At 44.5% G+C, this 26,484-nt stretch overlaps 2 protein-coding genes across 2 annotated transcripts in view; both read left to right on the top strand.

Moving 5' to 3' along the window:
* The window catches only part of LOC110490890 (noelin-3), a 36,049-nt gene extending 27,803 nt beyond the window's left edge, over positions 1-8,246 (top strand). The window contains exons 3-6 of the mRNA XM_036945696.1: positions 938-1,093; positions 4,851-5,070; positions 5,506-5,612; positions 6,592-8,246. Of these exons, the coding sequence (XP_036801591.1) occupies positions 938-1,093; positions 4,851-5,070; positions 5,506-5,612; positions 6,592-7,269 (1,161 nt within the window). The 3' untranslated portion in view covers positions 7,270-8,246. The remainder of the gene's footprint in view (positions 1-937; positions 1,094-4,850; positions 5,071-5,505; positions 5,613-6,591) is intronic.
* A 5,655-nt stretch (positions 8,247-13,901) lies between these two features.
* On the top strand, positions 13,902-14,561 carry LOC118938940 (octapeptide-repeat protein T2-like). The gene has a single exon (XM_036945603.1). It carries the CDS (start codon positions 13,902-13,904, stop codon positions 14,559-14,561), a length of 660 nt encoding a protein of 219 aa, XP_036801498.1.
* Positions 14,562-26,484: the final 11,923 nt, after the last annotated feature.

Below are 26,484 nucleotides of genomic sequence, written 5' to 3'. Positions count from 1 at the left end.
ACCAGCATTCTTACGTAGGTGTTCCTTTTGACCAGGTGGGAAAGGACAGTGTGGAGTGCAATCGAGATGGGGCAGTATGCGAATTGTAGTGAGTCTAGGGTTTCTGGGATGATGGTGTTGATGTGAGCCAGGACCAGACTTTCAAAGCACTTCATGGCTCTAGATGTGAGTGCCATGGGACGTTAGTCATTTAGGCAGGTTTTCTTGGCGCACAGGGACTGTGGTGGTTTGCTTGAAACATGTATATTTTACAGAGTCGGTCAGGGAGAGGTTGACATGTCAGTGAAGACACTTGCCAGTTGGTCAGCGCATGCTCTGAGTACGTGTCCTGGTAATCCGTCTGGCCCTGTGGCCTTGTGAGTGTTGACCTGTTTAAAGGTCTTACTTGACGAGCGTGATCACACAGTCATCCGGAATAGTTGGTGCTCTCATGCATGTTTCAGTGTTTTGCTCTCCTCAAAGAGAGCATAGAAGGTATTTAGTTAAATCTGGTAGGCTCTGGGCAGCTCAGGGCTGGGTTTCCCTGTGTAATCGACTCAACACCTACCACAGAATCAAGACAATACCTACCATAGAATCAACACAACACCTACCATAGAATCAAGACAGCACCTACCATAGAATCAAGACAACACCTACCATGGAATGAAGACAACACCTACTATAGAATCAACACAACACCTACCATAGAATCAACACAACACCTATCATAGAATCAAGACAACACATACCATAGAATCAAGACAACACCTACCATAGAATCAACACAACACCTACCATAGAATCAAGACAACACATACCATAGAATCAAGACAACACCTACCATAGAATCAACACAACACCTACCGTAGAATCAACACATCACCTACCATATTGAATGTGCTTCTGTTTGCCGTAGTCCAGAACATATTGGAGGTAGTTGTATTTTCTGGTCCAGGTGCAGAACATGTCCCAGTCCATTGAGGTGTTGAACCTGCGGACCCAGAGGGACTTCCAGTACGTCATGAAGATGGAGAATCAGATGAAAGGGCTCCAGACCACGCTCAGACAGATAGAAGACGACAGGAAGACCATTATAACCAGGAACTTCCAGGTACAGAACATTACAGCACTAGTATACATTACAGTACATAACATTACAGCACTAGTATACATTACAGTACAGAACATTACAGCACTAGTATACATTACAGTACAGAACATTACAGCACTAGTATACATTACAGTACAGAACATTACAGCACTAGTATACATTACAGTACAGAACATTACAGCACTAGTATACATTACAGTACAGAACATTACAGCACTAGTATACATTACAGTACAGAACATTACAGCACTAGTATACATTACAGTACAGAACATTACAGCACTAGTATACATTACAGTACAGAACATTACAGCACTAGTATACATTACAGTACAGAACATTACAGCACTAGTATACATTACAGTACATAACATTACAGCACTAGTATACATTACAGTACAGAACATTACAGCACTAGTATACATTACAGTACAGAACATTACAGCACTAGTATACATTACAGCACTAGTATACATTACAGCACTAGTATACATTACAGTACAGAACATTACAGCACTAGTATACATTACAGCACTAGTATACATCACAGCACTAGTATACATTACAGTACAGAACATTACAGCACTAGTATACATTACAGTACAGAACATTACAGCACTAGTATACATTACAGTACAGAACATTACAGCACTAGTATACATTACAGTACAGAACATTACAGCACTAGTATACATTACAGTACAGAACATTACAGCACTAGTATACATTACAGTACAGAACATTACAGCACTAGTATACATTACAGTACAGAACATTACAGCACTAGGATACATTCAAGTATGGACAGTATTCTATCTTCTCCTTCTACCATTATGGCCGCTTCTCTTCTACCATTATGGCCACTTCTCTTCTACCATTATGGCCTCTTTTCTTCTACCATTTTGGCCTCTTTTTCTTCTACCATTATGGCCTCTTTTCTTCTCTCCTCTACTTCTACCATTATGGCCTCTTCTCTTCTCTCCTCTCCTTCTACCATTATTGGCTCTCCTCTTCTCTCTCCTCCTTCTACATCATGGCCTTTTCTCTCATCTCTTCTACCATTATGGACTCTTCTACCATTATGGCCTCTTCTCTCTAATACCATTATTGCCTCTTCTCTTCTACCATTATGGCCTAGTCTCTTTTCTCTTCTCTTCTGTCATTATGGCCTCTTCTCTCGTCTCTTCTACCATTATGGCCTTTTCTCTCTTCTACCATTATGGCCTCTTCTCTCTTCTCCCATTATTGCCTCGTCTCTCTTCTACCATTATGACCTAGTCTCTTCTCTCCTCTCCTTCTACCATTATGGCCTCTTCTCTTCTACCATTATGGTCTCTTCTACCATTATGACCTAGTCTCTTCTCTCCTCTCCTTCTACCATTATGGCCTCTTCTCTCTTCTACCATTATGGCATCTTCTCTCTTCTACCATTATGGCCTCTTCTCTTCTACCATTATGGCCAAGTCTCTCTTCTCTTCTACCATTATGGCCTCTTCTATCCACTTCTGTCATTATTGCCTCTTCTCTTCTGTCATTACGGCCTCTACTCTTCTACCATTATGGCTTCTTCTCTCCACTTCTGTCATTATGGCATCTTCTCTACTACCATTATGGCCTCTTCACTCTTCTCTCCACTTCTGTCATTATGGCCTCTTCTCTCCACTTCTGCCATTATGGCCTCTACTCTTCTACCATTATGGCCTCTTCACTCTTCTCTTCTACCATTATGGCCTCTTCTCTTCTCTCCACTTCTGCCATTATGGCCTCTACTCTTCTACCATTATGGCCTCTTCACTCTTCTCTTCTACCATTATGGCCTCTTCTATTCTCTCCACTTCTGCCATTATGGCCTCTTCTCTTCTACCATTATGGCCTTTTCACTCTACTCTTCTACCATTATGGCCAAGTCTCTTTTCTCATCTCCTTCTACCATTATGGCCAAGTCTCTTTTCTCTTCTCTTCTGTCATTATGGCCTCTTCTCTTCTGCCATTATGGCCTCTTCTCCTTTCTCTTCACTTCTGTCATTATGGCCGCTTCTCTTCACTCTTCTCCTTCTACCATTATGGCATAGTCTCTTCTCTCTTCTCTTCTACCATTATGGTCTCTTCACTCATCTCTTCACCCTTCTCCTTCTACCATTGTGGACTCTTCTCTCTCCTCTTCTGCCATTATGGCTTCTTCTCTTCTATCATTATGGACTTCTTCTCTTCTACCATTATGGCCTCTTCTCTCTTCTCTTCTGCCATTATGGCCTCTTCACTCTTCTCTTCTTCCATTATGTCCTCTTCTCTTCCATTCCTCCATTATGTCCTCTTCTCTTTTCTTCTCTCTTCTACCATTATGGCCTCTTCTCCTCTCTTCTGTTCTACCATCATGGCCTCTTCTCTTCTCTCTTCTGTTCTACCATTATGGCCTCTTCTCTTCCATTCTACCATTATGGCCTCCTCTGCCACGATGGCCTCTTCTCCTCTCTTCTGTTCTACCATTATGGCCTCTTCTCTTTTCTTCTCTCTTCTACCATTATGGCCTCTTCTCTTCCATTCTACCATGATGGCCTCTTCTCCTCTCTTCTGTTCTACCATTATGGCCTCTTCTCTTCCATTCTACCATTATGGCCTCCTCTGCCACGATGGCCTCTTCTCCTCTCTTCTGTTCTACCATTATGGCCTCTTCTCTTTTCTTCTCTCTTCTACCATTATGGCCTCTTCTCCTCTCTTCTGTTCTACCATTATGGCCTCTTCTCTTCCATTCTACCATTATGGCCTCTTCTCTTCCATTCTACCATTATGGCCTCCTCTGCCATGATGGACTCTTCTCCTCTCTTCTGTTCTACCATCATGGCCTCTTCTCTTCTCTCTTCTACCATTATGGCTTCGTCTCTCTTCTCCTTTTACCATTATGGCTTCTTCTCTCTTCTTCTTTTACCATTATGGCCTGTCTCTGTCTTTATGCCTGCCTCTGTCACTAACACTGTCACTGTGCCTGTTTCGGTCACGGTCACTGTCTCTGTGCCTTTCTCTGTCCTTTTTACTGTCTCTGTCTCTTTTACTGTCTCTGTCTTTATGCCTCTCTCTGTCACGTTGCCTGTCTCTGTGCCTGTGTTTGTCTCGTGCCTATATATGCCTGTGGGCCTGTCTCTGTCTGTGTGCCTGTCTCTGTCTCTGTGCCTTTCTCTGTTTCTGTGTCTGTTTCTGTATCTGTGCCTGTCTCTGTCTCATGCCTATGTCTGTCTGTGGGCCTGTCTCTGTCTCGTGCCTATGTCTGTCTGTGGGCCTGTCTCTGTCTCTGTGCCTGTCTCTGTCTCTGTGCCTGTCTCTGTGCCTTTCTCTGTTTCTGTGCCTGTCTCTGTCTCTGTGCCTGTCTCTGTGCCTGTCTCTGTACCTGTCTCTGTCTTTATGCCTCTTTCTGTATCTGTCACGTTGCCTGTCTCTGTCTCTGTGCGTGTCTCTGTCTCGTGCCTATATCTGTCTGTGAGCCTGTGCCTGTCTCTGTGTCCGTCTCTGTGTCTTTCTCTGTCTCTGTGTCTGTGCCTGTCTCTGTGCCTGTTTCTGTGTCTGTTTCTGTCTCTGTGCGTGTCTCTGCCTCTACGTGCCTTTCTCTGTTTCTGCCTCTGTGCCTGCCTCTGTGCCCGTCTCTGTCGCTGTGCCTGTCTCTGTGCCTGTCTCTGTTTCTGTCTTTGTGTCTGTCTCTGTGCCTGTCTCTGTTTCTGTCTTTGTGTCTGTCTATGTCTCTGTGTCCATCTGTTGTCTGCTTCAGGAGCTGAAGAACAAGATGGATGAGCTGCAGCCTCTGATCCCTGTGTTGGAGCAGTACAAGACAGACGCCCAGCTCATCTCCTCCTTTAAAGAGGAGATCAGGAACCTGTCCATGGTGCTCACAGCTATTCAGGAGGAGATGGGGGCATACGACTATGACGAGCTCTACCAGAGAGTCCTCAGACTGGACAGCAGGCTGCACAACTGCATGGGCAAACTCAGTGAGTAGAACCAGATCAATATCCACTGCGTGGGCAAACTTAGTGAGTAGAACCAGATCAATATCGAATATGTAGGCAAAACCCAGTGAGTAGAACCAGATCAATATCGACTGCGTGGGCAAAACCCAGTGAGTGATCGGTTGTAAATGCATGTGCTCGTATAAAACTCTGCGATACCACGTGGGATACCACAAGCAGTATTGCCAAACAGCTTGCACATGCAGTCAATACCTATGGCCAATTAATTGAGTCCGATATGACTGCCTGAGTCCTAGAGCTTGGTGTGTGCTTGTCTCCGCCAAGCCTGGTTTTAATATGTACAGCGTTGTTCGGTAAAACTCTCACAGTGGCGCAGGCATGAAATTGGCTTGAGAAATGTAGTATGAAGAGGAGGCAAAAACAGTACGTCTTATCGCTGCATTTTTTTATTAACAGCATGTGGGAAATTAATGAAAATCACTGGACCTGTAACAATAAAGACATCTGGCACCCGGTTTGGAGCATGGATGACTGACCCACAGGCCTCTCAGAGAAACAACAGGGTGAGTTATGGGATGGGAGTGGAGGAGGTGGGAGGTGATAGCTCTGTCTGCGGGTTGTGTCTCTCTCTGTTTTGTTTCCGGACTACTAAGGAAGGATTTATAACAATAATCAAAGACTGTCATGACCTAATATCATGGGGTTGGTTTTCTTCTAGGGGTTTCTGAGATGGGAATATTCAATAGCTTTTCTGATGCAGAGGATCATTTATGTTGATTCATAAGGCCTTGTGAAGTGGTTCAGGTATTAGATTTATAACGCCTTGTGAAGTGGTTCAGGTATTAGAATTATAATGCCTTGTGAAGTGGTTCAGGTATTAGATTCATAAGGCCTTGGGAAGTGGTTCAGGTATTAGATGTATAATGCCTTGGGAAGTGGTTCAGGTATTAGATGTATAATGCCTTGGGAAGTGGTTCAGGTATTAGATTTATAATGCCTTGGGAAGTGGTTCAGGTATTAGATTTATAATGCCTTGGGAAGTGGTTCAGGTATTAGATTTATAATGCCTTGGGAAGTGGTTCAGGTATTAGAATTATAATGCCTTGGGAAGTGGTTCAGGTATTAGATTTATAATGCCTTGTGAAATGGTTCAGGTACAGTGCCTTGCAAAAGTATTCATCCTCCTTGGCATTGTTCCTATTTTGTTGCATTTCAACCTGTAATTCAAATATATTTTTATTTGGATATCATGTAATGGACATACACAAAATAGTCCATATTGGGGAAGTGAAATGAAAAAAATGACTTGTTTAAAAAATACATTTTAATTCCAGGTTGTAAGGAAACAAAATAGGAAAAATGCCAAGGGGGGTGAATACTTTCGCAAGCCACTGTATATTCATAAGAGAGATGGAGAAAAAAGTCACTTTTCCGTAAAGATATTTAAATGTATGTTGCATGTTAACTCAGTCAGTGTTCAGTCTAATACACATCAGCTTGTGGTTTCCACTAATTCCTGCTATTCATCTTTCTTTGACACAGGTCTGGTACATGGACAGCTACACCAACAGTAAGATTGTACGTGAGTACAAGACCATGGACGACTTTGTAGCTAACGTGGTGTCTCGAACCTACAACCTCCCATTTAAATGGGAAGGAACCGGTCACGTGGCGTACAATGGGTCCCTGTATTACAACAAGTACCAGAGCAACATCATCGTCAAGTACAGTTTTGAGACGGGTCGGGTGTTGGCTCAGCGGGCTCTGGAGTACGCCGGCTTCCACAACACCTACCCTTACTCCTGGGGAGGATACTCCGACATCGATGTCATGGCCGACGAACTGGGCATGTGGGTAGTGTACGCAACCAATCAGAACGCGGGAAATATCGTCATCGCCCAGATGGACCCGGACACCCTGGAAGTCCGGAAGACGTGGAACACGGAATATTCCAGACGGAATGCGGGGGAGTCCTTTATGATCTGCGGAACACTCTACATCACCAACTCTCACCTGACGGGTGCTAAGGTCTACTACGCGTACTCCACCAAGACCTCCAGCTATGAGTACACAGACATCCCTTTCCACAACCAGTACTTTCACATCTCCATGCTGGCCTATAACTCCAGGGAGAGGCACCTCTATGGCTGGAACAATGGACACCAGGTGCTGTTCAATGTCACTCTGTTCCACGTCATCAAAACCCAAGACGACTCCTAGAGGACACGGGAGGTGAAATGTCACAAGTCCTCATATGGACGCCGTAGAAATGACAACAGCAACTTTCCAAGGCAAAGCGCCATCATTTGTGATGTAAAAAGGGACCTTGTTGCTTTACAACCTCGTTCATGTTTTTCCTCACCTCCTCCCGAAAGTGAACTGCTCTGTCATTACGTTGCCATTACTTGAAGAAATTGCCCTTTTTTTGTATTTTCTGGGCCAGAACACTTGAGGTGACTTGAACACGGACAGAATGTCATAGATTCTATTTATCCTTTCTTCCTCTTTTTTCTTTTTTCCGATCGCTGCTGAAATAGGAGTTTACTGTATGGCCTTATTTACTGCTATCTTTACGTTCTCTATGATCCTCTTCTTTTCCCATCGCTGCTGAAATAGGAGTTTACTGTATGGCCTTATTTACTGCTATCTTTACGTTCTCTATGATCCTCTTCTTTTCCCATCGCTGCTGAAATAGGAGTTTACTGTATGGCCTTATTTACTGCTGTCTTTACGTTCTCTATGATCCTCTTCTTTTCCCATCGCTTCTGAAATAGGAGTTTACTGTATGGCCTTATTTACTGCTGTCTTTACGTTCTCTATGATCCTCTTCTTTTTCCGATCGCTGCTGAAATAGGAGTTTACTGTATGGCCTTATTTACTGCTGTCTTTACGTTCTCTATGATCCACAGGCTCTTGATAGACAGGTGCATGAATGTCTGACATTTTGTCCTGCTGTAATTTACGATGATACAGTGTATTTTCAACGTTTCTGTTCCAGATGTCCTTCAGTTCTCACCGTGTTTGTAGTGACGCCTATTTAAAGTATTTAACCCTAGTTTGAGGTCCTCTCCGGAGTATTTTGCTGCCATGTTACATGAATAGTCTGATTATGGAAAACACTGTGGTAACAATTGTATGTCTCTATGCGAAAAGCTGAGTAAATATTTTGTTTGTTATAAAATACTGTATCAAAAGTGTATCAGTTTTTTTATTTGTGTTTCAAAGGCAGTACCTCTTATAGCACAACACTGAAACCCACCCAATGCAGCACCAACGTAATCCAATGCTTTTATCTTGGTATGAAAATGCTGCGTCTTGATACACACTAGGTGCACTAAAAAATGAACAACTGCTCGTTCCAAGACACAGACTGACCAGGTGAATCCAGGTGAAATCTATGATCCCGTATTGATGTCACTTGTTTAAACCCACTTCAATCGGTGTAGATGAAGGGGAGGAGACAGGTTAAAGAAGGATTCTTAAGCATTGAGATAACTGAGACATGGATTGTGTACCTGTGCCATTCACAGAGCGAATGGGCAAGACAGAACATGTAAGTGCCTTTGAATGGATCATGGTAGTAGGTGACAGGCACACCGGTTTGTGTCAAGAACTGCAACGTTTCTGGGTGCACATTCTTGTCACGCTCAACATGTTCTGCCTGCATCTTGATGTCTGTTTAACCTGTAGTCTGCCTGCATCTTGATGTATGTTCTACCTGTAGTCTGCCTGCATCTTGATGTCTGTTCTACCTGTAGTCTGCCTGCATCTTGATGTCTGTTCTACCTGTAGTCTGCCTGCATCTTGATGTCTGTTCTACCTGTAGTCTGCCTGCATCTTGATGTCTGTTCTACCTGTAGTCTGCCTGCATCTTGATGTCTGTTCTACCTGTAGTCTGCCTGCATCTTGATGTCTGTTCTACCTGTAGTCTGCCTGCATCTTGATGTCTGTTCTACCTGTAGTCTGCCTGCATCTTGATGTCTGTTCTACCTGTAGTCTGCCTGCATCTTGATGTCTGTTCTACCTGTAGTCTGCCTGCATCTTGATGTCTGTTCTACCTGTAGTCTGCCTGCATCTTGATGTCTGTTCTACCTGTAGTCTGCCTGCATCTTGATGTCTGTTTAACCTGTAGTCTGCCTGCATCTTGATGTCTGTTTAACCTGTAGTCTGCCTGCATCTTGATGTCTGTTCTACCTGTAGTCTGCCTGCATCTTGATGTCTGTTTAACCTGTAGTCTGCCTGCATCTTGATGTCTGTTCTACCTGTAGTCTGCCTGCATCTTGATGTCTGTTTAACCTGTAGTCTGCCTGCATCTTGATGTCTGTTTAACCTGTAGTCTGCCTGCATCTTGATGTCTGTTTAACCTGTAGTCTGCCTGCATCTTGATGTCTGTTTAACCTGTAGTCTGCCTGCATCTTGATGTCTGTTTAACCTGTAGTCTGCCTGCATCTTGATGTCTGTTCTACCTGTAGTCTGCCTGCATCTTGATGTCTGTTTAACCTGTAGTCTGCCTGCATCTTGATGTCTGTTCTACCTGTAGTCTGCCTGCATCTTGATGTCTGTTCTACCTGTAGTCTGCCTGCATCTTGATGTCTGTTTAACCTGTAGTCTGCCTGCATCTTGATGTCTGTTCTACCTGTAGTCTGCCTGCATCTTGATGTCTGTTCTACCTGTAGTCTGCCTGCATCTTGATGTCTGTTCTACCTGTAGTCTGCCTGCATCTTGATGTCTGTTCTACCTGTAGTCTGCCTGCATCTTGATGTCTGTTCTACCTGTAGTCTGCCTGCATCTTGATGTCTGTTTAACCTGTAGTCTGCCTGCATCTTGATGTCTGTTCTACCTGTAGTCTGCCTGCATCTTGATGTCTGTTCTACCTGTAGTCTGCCTGCATCTTGATGTCTGTTCTACCTGTAGTCTACCTGCATCTTGATGTCTGTTCTACCTGTAGTCTGCCTGCATCTTGATGTCTGTTCTACCTGTAGTCTGCCTGCATCTTGATGTCTGTTCTACCTGTAGTCTGCCTGCATCTTGATGTCTGTTCTACCTGTAGTCTGCCTGCATCTTGATGTCTGTTCTACCTGTAGTCTGCCTGCATCTTGATGTCTGTTCTACCTGTAGTCTGCCTGCATCTTGATGTCTGTTCTACCTGTAGTCTGCCTGCATCTTGATGTCTGTTCTACCTGTAGTCTGCCTGCATCTTGATGTCTGTTCTACCTGTAGTCTGCCTGCATCTTGATGTCTGTTTAACCTGTAGTCTGCCTGCATCTTGATGTCTGTTTAACCTGTAGTCTGCCTGCATCTTGATGTCTGTTTAACCTGTAGTCTGCCTGCATCTTGATGTCTGTTCTACCTGTAGTCTGCCTGCATCTTGATGTCTGTTCTACCTGTAGTCTGCCTGCATCTTGATGTCTGTTCTACCTGTAGTCTGCCTGCATCTTGATGTCTGTTTAACCTGTAGTCTGCCTGCATCTTGATGTCTGTTCTATCTGTGACATTTTTGAAAGAAGTCTGAAGTCTGAAATAAAGAAGTCTGAAATAGATACATATTTTACAGTCAGAGTAAAATATAAAAATTCGACATCTTCCTGCCAAGATTAAAAAAAAACAGCTCGGTTGAAGGGAATCCTATTATGAAGGCCCCGTTTATGAATGATGATGATGACGAGGATGATGATGATGGATTGCAAAGATTGGAACTTTCATTTATCCGTTTTAAATATTTTTTTGTCTGATTGTTGAGTGCTATCTTTTGGCATTCCAATCAGGAACAGGCAGAGAAGAGCTGGGTGGGTTCAGATTGCTCACTGCATCACCCCCCAGTCCCCATATACTCATATTGTAGCTCAGTTTCTGTCACCAACACTGACAGTATATGGTAACTATCTATTTTATAAACACGCAAGCACATACACACTCTCTCTCTCACACACACACACACACACACACACACACACACACACACACACACACAATCATTTCTGATAAAATCACCAATCTGTCTGGTTTTACAGTAGCAGGCCATGAGACATACTAAATCATTGACCATCTCTCTGCCTCCCACTCTTCTTCAAAAAACAACTACACCTCTCTCACTCCCCACCTCTTCTCTTAAAACAACACCTCTCTCCCTCCCCATCTACTCTTTTTTTTTAAGTACACCTCTCCCTCATATTCTCTTAAAAAAACTACTACACCTCCTACCTCTCCTCCTCTTCTCTTAAAAAACAACACCTCTCCCTTCCCTCCTCTTAAAACACCTCTCTCCCTTCCCTCCTCTTCTCTTAAAAAACAACACCTCTCCCTTCCCTCCTCTTAAAACACCTCTCTCCCTCCCCTCCTCTTCTATTAAAAAACAACACCTCTCTCCCTCCCCTCCTCTTCTCTTAAAACAACACCTCTCTCCCTCCCCTCCTCTTCTCTTAAAAAACAACACCTCTCTCCCTCCCCTCCTCTTCTCTTAAAAAACAACACCTCTCTCCCTCCCCTCCTCTTCTATTAAAAAACAACACCTCTCTCCCTCCCCTCCTCTTCTCTTAAAAAACAACACCTCTCCCTTCCCTTCTCTTAAAAAACAACACCTCTCCCTTCCCTCCTCTTAAAACACCTCTCTCCCTCCCCTCCTCTTCTATTAAAAAACAACACCTCTCTCCCTCCCCTCCTCTTCTCTTAAAACAACACCTCTCTCCCTCCTCTTCTCTTAAAAAACAACACCTCTCCCTTCCCTCCTCTTAAAACACCTCTCTCCCTTCCCTCCTCTTAAAACACCTCTCTCCCTCCCCTCCTCTTCTATTAAAAAACAACACCTCTCCCTTCCCTCCTCTTAAAACACCTCTCTCCCTCCCCTCCTCTTCTATTAAAAAACAACACCTCTCTCCCTCCCCTCCTCTTCTCTTAAAACAACACCTCTCTCCCTCCTCTTCTCTTAAAAAACAACACCTCTCCCTTCCCTCCTCTTAAAACACCTCTCTCCCTCCCCTCCTCTTCTATTAAAAAACAACACCTCTCTCCCTCCCCTCCTCTTCTATTAAAAAACAACACCTCTCCCTTCCCTCCTCTTAAAACACCTCTCTCCCTCCCCTCCTCTTCTATTAAAAAACAACACCTCTCTCCCTCCCCTCCTCTTCTCTTAAAACAACACCTCTCTCCCTCCCCTCCTCTTCTCTTAAAACAACACCTCTCCCCCTCCTCTTATCTTAAAAAACAACACCTCTCCCCCTCCTCTTCTCTTAGGCACTTTGCTATTGTTATTTTTCTAACACTATCATGAATCCAAATTGATTTCCCATCTAGAGGGCCTCGGATACAAATGCCCCCAGTGTGATCATCTCCCCTCCCCGCTGTTCCCCCTCTGCAATGTCCCCTCTCCCTGCTGTCCTCCTTCCTGCCAATCCCCTTCCCCACTGTCCCTCCTCCCCACTGTCCCCCCTAACATCGCCCCCATCGAAAAATAAAAAATCCATCAGACATCAGCAGTTCTGTATTAAATCAGAAAGAGATCTTCCAGAGAAGTTGATTAGCATTGATTGTCCCACCCTTTCCTCTCTCCACATGTGTCTGCCTTGATGGGAGGGAGGGAGGGAGGGAGGGAGGGAGGGAGGGAGGGAGGGAGGGAGGGAGGGAGGGAGGGAGGGAGGGAGGGAGGGAGGGAGTGCTATATCAACACACAGTAGAACACTTCACTGGGTGCTGTATCAATACACAGTAGAACACTTCACTGGGTGCTATATCAACACACAGTAGAACACTTCACTGGGTGCTATATCAATACACAGTAGAACACTTCACTGGGTGCTATATCAATACACAGCACAACACTTCACTGGGTGCTATATCAATACACAGTAGAACACTTCACTGGGTGCTATATCAATGCACGACAAATCACCTGGATCGCTTCTCCAGTTGAATGAATATATATATATATATATATATATGCATATTTACACACACACACACACACACGCGCGCGCGCGCACACACACACGCACACACACACACACACACACACACACACACACACACACACACACACACACACACACACACACACACACACACACACACACACACACACACACACACACACACACACACACACACACACACACACACACACACACACAGCTCTTGCAGTGACAAACGAGGCCAAGCATTGATGAATACAGGCTTGGGCTCATCAGTATGGAAATGGCATGTCAACTGTATCTTTTATATATTTTCTCCTACATAGAAAAAAAACGTAGTAGTCTAGAGTGGGTCCTTCATTATGACCATGCATGTTCTCCCTCTCAGGGCCTTAGAATGACCTCCTCTCAGCCAGATTGGACCAACTTCCCACCAGGAACGATGCTGGGTGTGTAGAGAATTTTGTGTAGAATATCAATTCGTAATTTATCGGTTATTCCCCCCCCCACCCCCACCCCGAATGCTTGCTTGATGTTCCATTCAGGCTAAATTCAGTTCTCAGATTTACACCTGGGGTATTAAAACTGTGTGGTATCTGTCAATAGTCACACGGGATTCGTCATTCACCTTCAGAAGTTCTGATTCCACATTAGTGAGAGGAGCTCCGAACACTTCACACATTATCTATCACAATCTATACCCACTAAAGTTTGATGATAGGTAGCTTTAAAGGACTTTTTCTGAAGACCCAGGAATATTTTCCACTTGATGTTATTCTTCTCTGTATGGTGTGCCTCACATTCAGTAGCTTCAGGGCCTCTGCCTCACAAAGGGCTTCAAAAGTAGGAGTGTTATTGCTATTGGGGGAATATTGTGATTTTATGAGACTGTAATTGTAGTCAGGAAAGGACAGAGGATCAGAGGATCAACGAAACAGGGAGCAGGGCATGAGTCAACGGGAGAGGGGTCAGAGTCAACGAGTCAGGGAGCAGGGCATGAGTCAACGGGAGAGGGGTCAGAGTCAACGAGTCAGGGAGCAGGGTAAGAGTCAACGGGAGAGGGGTCAGAGTCAACGAGTCAGGGAGCAGGGTAAGAGTCAACGGGAGAGGGGTCAGAGTCAACGAGTCAGGGAGCAGGGTAGGAGTCAACGGGAGAGCGGTCAGAGTCAACGAGTCAGGGAGCAGGGTAAGAGTCAACGGGAGAGCGGTCAGAGTCGACGAGTCAGGGAGCAGGGTAGGATTCAACAGGAGAGGGGTCAGAGTCAACGAGTCAGGGAGCAGGGTAGGAGTCAACAGGAGAGGGGTCAGAGTCAACGAGTCAGGGAGCAGGGTAAGAGTCAACGGGAGAGGGGTCAGAGTCAACGAGTCAGGGAGCAGGGTAAGAGTCAACGGGAGAGGGGTCAGTGTCAACGAGTCAGGGAGCAGGGAAGGAGTCAACGGGAGAGGGGTCAGAGTCAACGAGTCAGGGAGCAGGGTAAGAGTCAACGGGAGAGGGGTCAGAGTCAACGAGTCAGGGAGCAGGGTAAGAGTCAACAGGAGAGGGGTCAGAGTCAACGAGTCAGGGAGCAGGGAAGGAGTCAACGCGAGAGCGAGTGGGGTAAAGATTGAGTCACATCATTATTGTCCTTGTTTGTTTACGCTGCTTATCTTCCGACGACAGACTCGGTGGTACACTTGTGTGTGTTTAGTCTTCTTTACATTGTGCCCTACAGCAAATAAATAACCCAACAACACGGCTTGAATCAGTACAATTACCATTTTAAACCCATATCCCACCTCAGGTCACCTATACAGGATATGATCCCACTGTCATTATCAATCACTATAGGACTTCACCATAGGACTTCACTATAGGACTCGACCATAGGACTTCACTATAGGACTTCACTGTAGGACTTTACTGCAGGACTTTACTGCAGGACTTTACTGCAGGACTTTACTGCAGGACTTCACTGTAGGACTTCACTGTAGGACTTCACTATAGGACTTCACTGTAGGACTTCACTGTAGGACTTCACTATAGGACTCGACCATAAGACTTCACTATAGGACTTCACTGTAGGACTTTACTGTAGGACTTCACTATTGGACTTCACTGTAGGACTTCACTGTAGGACTTCACTGTAGGACTTCACTGTAGGACTCGACCATAGGATTTCACTATTGGACTTCACTATTAGACAGTAAAGGGAGTCACTGTATGTAATTTGCAAGTGGTGTCCATCTCACAGCAATTCATTTCATGTGGAAGCATACTAAATGAAATACATGTATCCAGAGTTACAAGACCGTTAGTGATGAGTTGTTAAAAAACAACAGCGTGTTAGGGACCATCAACAACAACAAGGTTCAGCTGTTTTGATTACCAAGCAACGTGCCATTTAACTAATAACAGCTCTGTTCAGTCTGTACAGCTGAGGCCTTTCTGATTCCACGATAGTCATTTAAAAGTGGTTTCTGATTGAGCCGACCTATGCAGCAATTACTGTGACTGCAGTCTGAATGCAGTCTGAATGCAACCTGAATGCAGTGCTAATGCAGTCTGAATGCAGTCTGAATGGAGCGTGAATGCAGTCTGAATGCAGTCTGAATGGATTGTGAATGCAGTCTGAATGCAGTGTGAATGCAACCTGAATGCAGTGCTAATGCAGTGTGAATACAGTTTGAATGCAGTCTGAATGCAACCTGAATGCAATGTGAATGCAGTCTGAATGGAGTGTGAATGCAGTCTGAATGCAGTCTGAATGCAGTCTCCGCTAAAGCAGGAACATTGCCTTTAAATTTCAATCACACTGTAAAGCTGAACTTCTGGACGATTTTTGAATAGAGCTCGCCAGTCTGCGGTTAACACAGGCGTAGGATTATATATGAGATAATACCAGTCAGTTAACATCACCTTTATGAGTTTAAGACTTTATGTGCTTATTTAAATTACATACTGTAAATGCTTCAAAATTCACAGAAAGTGACATTAGCTGATGAACATTATCTTCTAGAACAAAACCTATAACATTTTCTAAGCCTGTGTTTACCACAGACTTTATTTAGGCTTTTATCCAAATACTCCACAAAAAATAATTTCCCTATAGGCTTTGGCCAATGAGCCATAGAGGAGTTAATGCCTAAAAAAAGAAGCCTTCAGTATTTCTCTCTATAGAGCCCTAAGCCACTCTGGTGTCCCCATCAGCAAGGGACATTTCTAGATAATGCTTTATATGTTGCCTTGGGAGCTACTTGATCATGTTGTCGTTCTGTTGAAAAAGACCCAGGCTATTGTCTCATAGCATATAAATCACCTAGTCCACAGCAGTGTTGTGTTTGAGAACACATAAAGTGAAACAGACTCAAGACCAAGACTGGACCAAATCGAATCAATTCAAGACCAAGACTGGACCAAATCGAATCAATTCAAGACCAAGACTGGACCAAATCCAATCAATTCAAGACCAAGACTGGAGCAAATCGAATCAATTCAAGACCAAGACTGGACCAAATCGAATCAATTCAAGACCGAGACAAGTAGAGAAACGAGTCCAATTCAAGACCAGGACAAAATGGGGATGAGGGGTCTGGGATGAGGGGTCCGGGACAAGGGGTCCGGGACATAGTCAAGACCGAGACAAGGAGGGGGACGAGGGGATTGAGACCGATTTAAGACCGAGACAAGAAGAGGGGCGAGGAGTGCGAGACATAGTCAAGATTGAGACAAGGACGGGGACGAGGAGTGCGAGACATAGTCAAGATTGAGACAAGGAGGGGGACGAGGGGTTTGAGACCGATTCAAGATTGAGACAAGGAGGGGGACGAGGGGTTTGAGACCGATTCAAGATTGAGACAAGGAGGGGTACGAGGAGATTGAGACCGATTCAAGATTGAGACAAGGAGGGGTACGAGGAGATTGAGACCGATTCAAGATTGAGACAAGGAGGGGGACGAGGGGATTGAGACCGATTCAAGATTGAGACAAGGAGGGGGACGAGGGGTTTGAGACCGATTCAAGATTGAGACAAGGAGGGGGACGAGGGGTTTGAGACCGATTCAAGATTGAGACAAGGAGGGGGACGAGGGGTTTGAGACCGATTCAAGATTGAGACAAGGAGGGGTACGAGGAGATTGAGACCGATTCAAGATTGAGACAAGGAGGGGGACGAGGGGTTTGAGACCGATTCAAGATTGAGACAAGGAGGGGGACGAGGGGTTTGAGACCGATTCAAGATTGAGACAAGGAGGGGTACGAGGAGATTGAGACCGATTCAAGATTGAGACAAGGAGGGTACGAGGAGATTGAGACCGATTCTAGATTGAGACAAGGAGGGGGACGAGGGGATTGAGACCGATTCTAGATTGAGACAAGGAGGGGGACGAGGAGATTGAGACCGATTCAAGATTGAGACAAGGAGGGGTACGAGGAGATTGAGACCGATTCAAGATTGAGACAAGGAGGGGGACGAGGGGATTGAGACCGATTCAAGATTGAGACAAGGAGGGGGACGAGGAGATTGAGACCGATTCTAGATTGAGACAAGGAGGGGGACGAGGGGATTGAGACCGATTCTAGATTGAGACAAGGAGGGGGACGAGGGGATTGAGACCGATTCAAGATTGAGACAAGGAGGGGGACGAGGGGATTGAGACCGATTCAAGATTGAGACAAGGAGGGGGACGAGGGGTTTGAGACCGATTCTAGATTGAGACAAGGAGGGGGACGAGGAGATTGAGACCGATTCAAGATTGAGACAAGGAGGGGGACGAGGGGATTGAGACAGCGTCAATACTTCTTAGCCCAGAAAATCTTGTGTAATAACATACTTCCGGGAAGAACTATTGGATATAAAAGTGATGTCAACACAGCAACATTACAACCAGGAATATGTCTTTCCAACATTACAACCAGAAATACGTCTTTCCAACATTACAACCAGGAATACGTCTTTCCAACATTACAACCAGGAATACGTCTTTCCAACATTACAACCAGAAATACGTCTTTCCAACATTACAACCAGGAATACGTCTTTCCAACATTACAACCAGGAATATGTCTTTCCAACATTACAACCAGAAATACGTCTTTCCAACATTACAACCAGGAATACGTCTTTCCAACATTACAACCAGGAATACGTCTTTCCAACATTACAACCAGAAATACGTCTTTCCAACATTACAACCAGGAATACGCCTTTCCAACATTACAACCAGGAATACGTCTTTCCAACATTACAACCAGGAATACATCTTTCCAACATTACAACCAGGAATACGTCTTTCCAACATTACAACCAGAAATACGTCTTTCCAACATTACAACCAGGAATACGTCTTTCCAACATTACAACCAGGAATACGTCTTTCCAACATTACAACCAGGAATACGTCTTTCCAACATTACAACCAGGAATACGTCTTTCTAACATTACAACCAGGAATACGTCTTTCCAACATTACAACCAGGAATACGTCTTACCAACATTACAACCAGGAATACGTCTTTCCAACATTACAACCAGGAATACGTCTTTCCAACATTACAACCAGGAATACGTCTTTCCAACATTACAACCAGGAATACGTCTTACCAACATTACAACCAGGAATACGTCTTTCCAACATTACAACCAGGAATACGTCTTTCCAACATTACAACCAGGAATACGTCTTACCAACATTACAACCAGGAATACGTCTTTCCAACATTACAACCAGGAATACGTCTTACCAACATTACAACCAGGAATACGTCTTTCCAACATTACAACCAGGAATACGTCTTTCCAACATTACAACCAGGAATACGTCTTTCCAACATTACAACCAGGAATACGTCTTACCAACATTACAACCAGGAATACATCTTTCCAACATTACAACCAGGAATACGTCTTTCCAACATTACAACCAGAAATACGTCTTTCCAACATTACAACCAGGAATACGTCTTTCCAACATTACAACCAGGAATACGTCTTTCCAACATTACAACCAGGAATACGTCTTTCCAACATTACAACCAGGAATACGTCTTTCTAACATTACAACCAGGAATACGTCTTTCCAACATTACAACCAGGAATACATCTTTCCAACATTACAACCAGGAATACGTCTTTCCAACATTACAACCAGGAATACGTCTTTCCAACATTACAACCAGGAATACGTCTTTCCAACATTACAACCAGGAATACGTCTTACCAACATTACAACCAGGAATACGTCTTTCCAACATTACAACCAGGAATACGTCTTTCCAACATTACAACCAGGAATACGTCTTACCAACATTACAACCAGGAATACGTCTTTCCAACATTACAACCAGGAATACGTCTTACCAACATTACAACCAGGAATACGTCTTTCCAACATTACAACCAGGAATACGTCTTTCCAACATTACAACCAGGAATACGTCTTACCAACATTACAACCAGGAATACGACTTTCCTGAAGCGGATCCTTTGTTCAGATCTCCACCCTGGACATGGGATCTTATCCCAGAGGCCGACCCAAAACAACACAGTCGCAGCAGGAGAGGCAGACGGAGCGGCATGTTGGTCAGACTCAGAAGGCGAGCACACCATCCACCACTCCAGAGCATATTACTCGCCGATGTCCAATCTCTAGATAACGCCCACGCTCAGGTCTATACACTGCAGGTCTGACCAATCGGATTCCCCGCTTCAAGATTGCCTCGCGCACATGGACTGGGATTTATTTCCGGATAACCTCCGATAATAACATTGATGTATAGTACCTTAGGAAAGATTTCGGCCCCCTTGAACTTTGCGACCTTTTGCCACATTTCAGGCTTCAAACATAAAGATATAAAACTGTATTTTTTTGTGAAGAATCAACAACAAGTGGGACACAATCATGAATTGGAACGACATTTATTGGATATTTCAAACTTTTTTAACAAATCAAAAACTGAAAAATTGGGCGTGCAAAATTATTCAGCCCCCTTAAGTTAATACTTTGTAGCGTCACCTTTTGCTGCGATTACAGCTGTAAGTCGCTTGGGGTATGTCTCTATCAGTTTTGCACATCGAGAGACTGAATTGTTTTCCCATTCCTCCTTGCAAAACAGCTCGAGCTCAGTGAGGTTGGATGGAGAGCATTTGTGAACAGCAGTTTTCAGTTCTTTCCACAGATTCTCGATTGGATTCAGGTCTGGACTTTGACTTGGCCATTCTAACACCTGGATATGTTTATTTTTGAACCATTCCATTGTAGATTTTGCTTTATGTTTTGGATCATTGTCTTGTTGGAAGACAAATCTCCGTCCCAGTCTCAGGTCTTTTGCAGACTCCATCAGGTTTTCTTCCAGAAGGGTCCTGTATTTGGCTCCATCCATCTTCCCATCAATTTTAACCATCTTCCCTGTCCCTGCTGAAGAAAAGCAGGCCCAAACCATTATGCTGCCACCACCATGTTTGACAGTGGGGATGGTGTGTTCAGCTGTGTTGCTTTTACGCCAAACATAACGTTTTGCATTGTTGCCAAAAAGTTCAATTTTGGTTTCATCTGACCAGAGCACCTTCTTCCACATGTTTGGTGTTTCTCCCAGGTGGCTTGTGGCAAACTTTAAACAACACTTTTTATGGATATCTTTAAGAAATGGCTTTCTTCTTGCCACTCTTCCATAAAGGCCAGATTTGTGCAAGATACGACTGATTGTTGTCCTATGGACAGAGTCTCCCACCTCAGCTGTAGATCTCTGCAGTTCATCCAGAGTGATCATGGGCCTCTTGGCTGCATCTCTGATCAGTCTTCTCCTTGTATGAGCTGAAAGTTTAGAGGGACGGCCAGGTCTTGGTAGATTTGCAGTGGTCTGATACTCCTTCCATTTCAATATTATCGCTTGCACAGTGTTCCTTGGGATGTTTAAAGCTTGGGAAATCTTTTTGTATCCAAATCCAGCTTTAAACTTCTTCACAACAGTATCTCGGACCTGCCTGGTGTGTTCCTTGTTCTTCATGATGCTCTCTGCGCTTTTAACGGACCTCTGAGACTATCACAGTGCAGGTGCATTTATACGGAGACTTGATTACACACAGGTGGATTGTATTTATCATCATTAGTCATTTAAGTCAACATTGGATCATTCAGAGATCCTCACTGAACTTCTGGAGAGAGTTTGCTGCACTGAAAGTAAAGGGGCTGAATAATTTTGCACGCCCAATTTTTCAGTTTTGATTTGTTAAAAAAGTTTGAAATATCCAATAAATGTCGTTCCACTTCATGATTGTGTCCCACTTGTTGTTGATTCTTCACAAAAAAATACAGTTGTATATCTTTATGTTTGAAGCCTGAAATGTGGCAAAAGGTCGCAAAGTTCAAGGGGGCCGAATACTTTCGCAAGGCACTGTATATGCTGACTGGGTGAGCGAGTTAATTAGCAAGTGCATCGGAGATGTCATTGGCCCAAAACTGAAAGCTCGAACCACCAATTTTAATCATGGCAAGGCGACTGGAAACATGACCGAATACAAGCAATGCAGCTGTTGCAGAGGGAATTTGCCAGCAGCATACCACCCTGCATACAACTGCTGAATTGCTTCTGAAGCTAAGCAGGGTTGGTCCTGGTCAGTCCCTGAATGGGAGACCAGATGCTGCTGGAATTGGTGTTGGAGGGCCAGTAGGAGGCACTCTTTCCACTGGTCTAAAAATTATCCCAATGCCCCAGGCCAGTGATTGGGGACATTGCCCTGTGCAGGGTGCCGTCTTTCGGATGGGCCGTTAAACGGGTGTCCTGACTCTCTGAGGTCATTAAAGATCCCATGGCACTTATCGTAAGAGTAGGGGTGTTAACCCCGGAGTCCTGGCTAAATTCCCAAACTGGCCATCAAACCATCACGGTCACCTAATAATCCCCAGTTTACAATTGGCCCCTTCATCCCTCTCCCCTGTAACTATTCCCCAGGTCGTTGCTGCAAATGAGAATGTGTTCTCAGTCAACGTACCTGGATAAATAAGGCAATCAAACCAGCAACACGTCCGTATAGAGACAAAGTAGAGTCGCAATTCAACAGCTCAAACACAAGATGTATGTGGCAAGGTCTACAGTCAATCACGGATAACAAAAAGAAAACCAGCCCTGTTGCAGACACTGACATCTTGCTCCCGGACAAATTAAACAGCTTCTTTGCTCACTTTGAGGACAATACAGTGCCACTGACATGGCCCGCTACCAAAGCCTGTGGGCTCTCCTTCTCCGTGGCCAATGTAAGTAAAACATTTAAATGTGTTAGCCCTCGCAAGGCTGCCGGCCTAGCCACGTCAACAAACCAGCTGGCTGGTGTGTTTACGGACATATTCAATCAATCCCTATCCCAGTCTGCTGTCCCCACATGCTTCAAGATGGCCACCATTGTTCCTGTTCCCAAGAAAGCTAACGTAACTGAACTAAATGACTATCGCCCCTATTGCACTCACTTCTGTCATCATGAAGTGCTTTGAGACACTAGTCAAGGATCACATCACCTCCACCCTACCTGATACACTAGACCCACTCCAATTTGATAACCGCCCCAATAGGTCCACTGATGATGCAATCGCCATCACACTGCACACTGCCCTATCCCATCTGGACAAGAGGAATACCTATGTAAGAATATTATTCATTGACTACAGCTCAGCATTTAACACCATATTACCCTCCAAACTCATCATTAAGCTCGAGACCCTGGGTCTCGAAACCGCCCTGTGCAACTGGGTCCTGGACTTTCTGATGGGCCGCCCCCAGGTGGTGAAGGTATGAAACAACATCTCCACCCCGCTGATCCTGAACACTGGGGCCCCAAACGGGAGCATTATCAGCCCTCTCCTGTACTCCCTGTTCATCAAAGACTGCGTGACCATGCACGTTTCCAACAGAATCATCAAGTTTGCAGACGACACTGCAGTAGTAGGCTTGATTAGCAGCAATGACGAGACGGCCTACAGGGAGGAGGTGAGAGCCCTCGGAGTGTGGCGTCAGGAAAATAACCTCTCACTCAACATCAACATAACATAGGAGATGATATTTTACTTCAGGAAACAGCAGAGGGAACACCCCCCAATTCACATCGACGGGACATTTGTCGAGAAGACGGAAAGTTTTAAGTTCCTGGGCGTACACATCATGGACAAACTGAAATGGTCCACCCACACAGACAGCGTGGTGAAGAAGGCGCAACAACGCCTCTTCAACCTCAGGAGGCACAGCTGCGTCAAAGCTGGGATTGAAGACTAAAAAACAGCTTCTATCTCAAGGCCATCAGACTGTTAAACAACCATCACTAATAGAGAGGCTGCTGCCAATATACAGACTCAAATCTCTGGCCACTAATAGATGGACATAATAAAGGCATCACTAGTCACCTTAAATAACGCCACTTTATATAATGTTTACATATCCTTCATTACTCATCTCATATGTATATTCTGTACTCTATACCATCTACTGCATCTTGTCTGTGCTGCTCGGCCATCACTCATCCATTTATTTACATGTACATTTTCTTATTCATCCCTTTAGATTTGTCGTTGTGAATTTGTTAGATGACTCGTTGGTTATTACTGCATTGTCAGAACTAGAAGCACAAGCATTTCACTACACTCGCATTAACATCTGCTAACCATGTGTATGTGACCAATAAAATTTGATTTGATTTAAGGGGGGGACGAGGGGTTCGAGACCGAGTCAAGACCGTTATTGTAATTGTCGATTCGCCACCATAATTAGAGTTAAAAATGTCCCGTATTTCTGTGTTCATATTTCGGAAGAACATCTGTGCTACTGGTGATTTGAAATAGGCATTAAGATATTGTCATGAAAGGATATTTGGTCTGACGAAACGGTTTTGTGCGCTGACTGAATAGGATGCTGATAATTAGGAGTTTTTACTCCGCTGGTCTCGTCTGCTGAATTCAGGAAGGAATTACAAGTCCTCATTGTCCGAGACCGAGTCAAGACCAAGTAAAAACGTATCCTACACCAAGACAAGACTGAGACACTCAATATGTGGTCTTGAGACCGGACTCGAGACCTGCAGTGCCTTAAGAAAGTATTCATACCCCTTGACTTATTCCACATTTTGTTTCAGCCTTCAAAATGGATTACATAGATATTTTTCTCTCACCCATCTACACACAATACCCCATAATAACATCACAATACCCCATAATAACATCACAATACCCCATAATGACATCACAATACCCCATAATGACATCACAATACCCCATAATAACATCACAATACCCCATAATGACATCACAATACCCTATAATGACATCACAATACCCCATAATAACATCACAATACCCCATAATAACATCACAATGACATCACAATACCCCATAATAACATCACAATACCCCATAATGACATCACAATACCCCATAATGACATCACAATGCCCCATAATAACATCACAATACCCCATAATAAAGTGAAAACATGTTTAGACATTTTTGCACATTTTATGAAAATGAAATACAGAAATATCTAATATACATGTATGTTACAAGTACATGCTGTTTAATATGTTTTCAAACCCCTGAGTCAATACATGTTAGAATCACCTTTGGCAGCAATTACAGCAGTGAGTAATTCTGGGTAAGTCTCTAAGAGCTTCATACACCTGGATTGTACAATATTTGCACATTATTATTTAAAAATTGTTAAAGCTCTGTCAAGTTGGTTGTTGGTCATCGCTAGACAACCAGTTTCATGTCTTGCCATATATGTTTACAGCAGATTTCAGTCAAAACGTCCCACTCAGGAACATTCACTGTCTTCTTGGTAAGCAACTCCAGTGTAGATTTGGACTTGTGTTTTATTAAGTTATGTCCTGCTGAAAGGTACAATTCATCTCCCAGTGTCTGGTGGATAGCAGACTGAACCAGGTTTAGCCTCTGGGATTTAGCCTGTGCAAAATCCAGTCCTTATCCATTTTTGATGCATTACTTTACAACTATCTTTGTAGTGACTTGGTGGATTGACAGCCAAAGTGTAATTAATAATATCTTCACCATGCTCAAATGGATATAAGATGTTTTATTTTTACCCTAACAATTAGTGTCCTTCTCTGCAGGCGTTGGAAAACCTGCCTGGTCTCTGTGGTCGACTCGGTGTTTAAGATTCACTGCTTGACTGAGGGACCATAATACACTGCTCAAAAAAAATAAAGGGAACACTTAAACAACACAATGTAACTCCAAGTCAATCACACTTCTGTGAAATCAAACTGTCCACTTAGGAAGCAACACTGATTGACAATACATTTCACATGCTGTTGTGCAAATGGAATAGACAACAGGTGGAAATTATAGGCAATTAGCAAGACACCCCCAATAAATGAGTGGTTCTGCAGGTGGGGACCGCAGACCACTTTTCAGTTCCTATGCTTCCTGGCTGATGTTTTGGTCACTTTTGAATGCTGGCGGTGCTTTCACTCTAGTGGTAGTATGAGACGGAGTCTACAACTCACACAAGTGGTTCAGGTAGTGCAGCTCATCCAGGATGGCACATCAATGCGAGCTGTTGCAAGAAGGTTTGCTGTGTCTGTCAGCGTAGTGTCCAGAGCATGGAGGCGCTACCAGGAGACAGGCCAGTACATCAGGAGATGTGGAGGAGGCCGTAGGAGGGCAACAACCCAGCAGCAGGACCGCTACCTCCGCCTTTGTGCAAGGAGGAGCAGGAGGAGCACTGCTAGAGCCCTGCAAAATGACATCCAGCAGGCCACAAATGTGCATGTGTCTGCTCAAACGGTCTCCAGACTCCATGAGGGTGGTATGAGGGCCCGACGTCCACAGGCCCTCATGCTTACAGCCCAACACTGTGCAGGACGTTTGGCATTTGCCAGAGAGCGCCACTGGCGCCCTGTGCTCTTCACAGATGAAAGCAGGTTCACACTGAGCACATGTGACAGACGTGACAGTCTGGAGACGCCGTGGAGAACGTTCTGCTACCTGCAACATCCTCCAGCATGACCGGTTTGGCGGTGGGTCAGTCATGGTGTGGGGTGGCATTTCTTTGGGAGGCCGCACAGCCCTCCATGTGCTCGCCAGAGGTAGCCTGACTGCCATTAGGTACCGAGATGAGATCCTCAGACCCCTTGTGAGACCATATGCTGGTGCGGTTGGCCCTGGGTTCCTCCTAATGCAAGACAATGCTAGACCTCATGTGGCTGGAGTGTGTCAGCAGTTCCTGCAAGAGGAAGGCATTGATGCTATGGACTGGCCCGCCCGTTCCCCAGACCTGAATCCAATTGAGCACATCTGGGACATCATGTCTCGCTCCATCCACCAACGCCACGTTGCACCACAGACTGTCCCAGGAGTTGGCGGATGCTTTAGTCCAGGTCTGGGTGGAGATCCCTCAGGAGACCATCCGCCAACTCATCAGGAGCATGCCCAACCGTTGTATAGAGGTCATACAGGCACGTGGAGGCCACACACACTACTGAGCCTCATTATGACTTGTTTTAAGGACATTACATCAAAGTTGGATCAGCCTGTAGTTTGGTTTTCCACTTTAATT

The sequence above is a fragment of the Oncorhynchus mykiss genome, chromosome 15 (genome assembly GCF_013265735.2).
Source record: "Oncorhynchus mykiss isolate Arlee chromosome 15, USDA_OmykA_1.1, whole genome shotgun sequence".
NCBI lineage: Eukaryota > Metazoa > Chordata > Actinopteri > Salmoniformes > Salmonidae > Oncorhynchus > Oncorhynchus mykiss.
Note: the sequence above shows the minus strand (reverse complement) of the source record. Positions and strands in the feature narration are given on the sequence as shown.

What these genes read in the sequence shown, in the direction of transcription:
- LOC118938940 (XM_036945603.1), top strand. Translation starts at nt 13,902, where the DNA reads ATGAGTCAACGGGAGAGGGGTCAGAGTCAACGAGTCAGGGAGCAGGGC.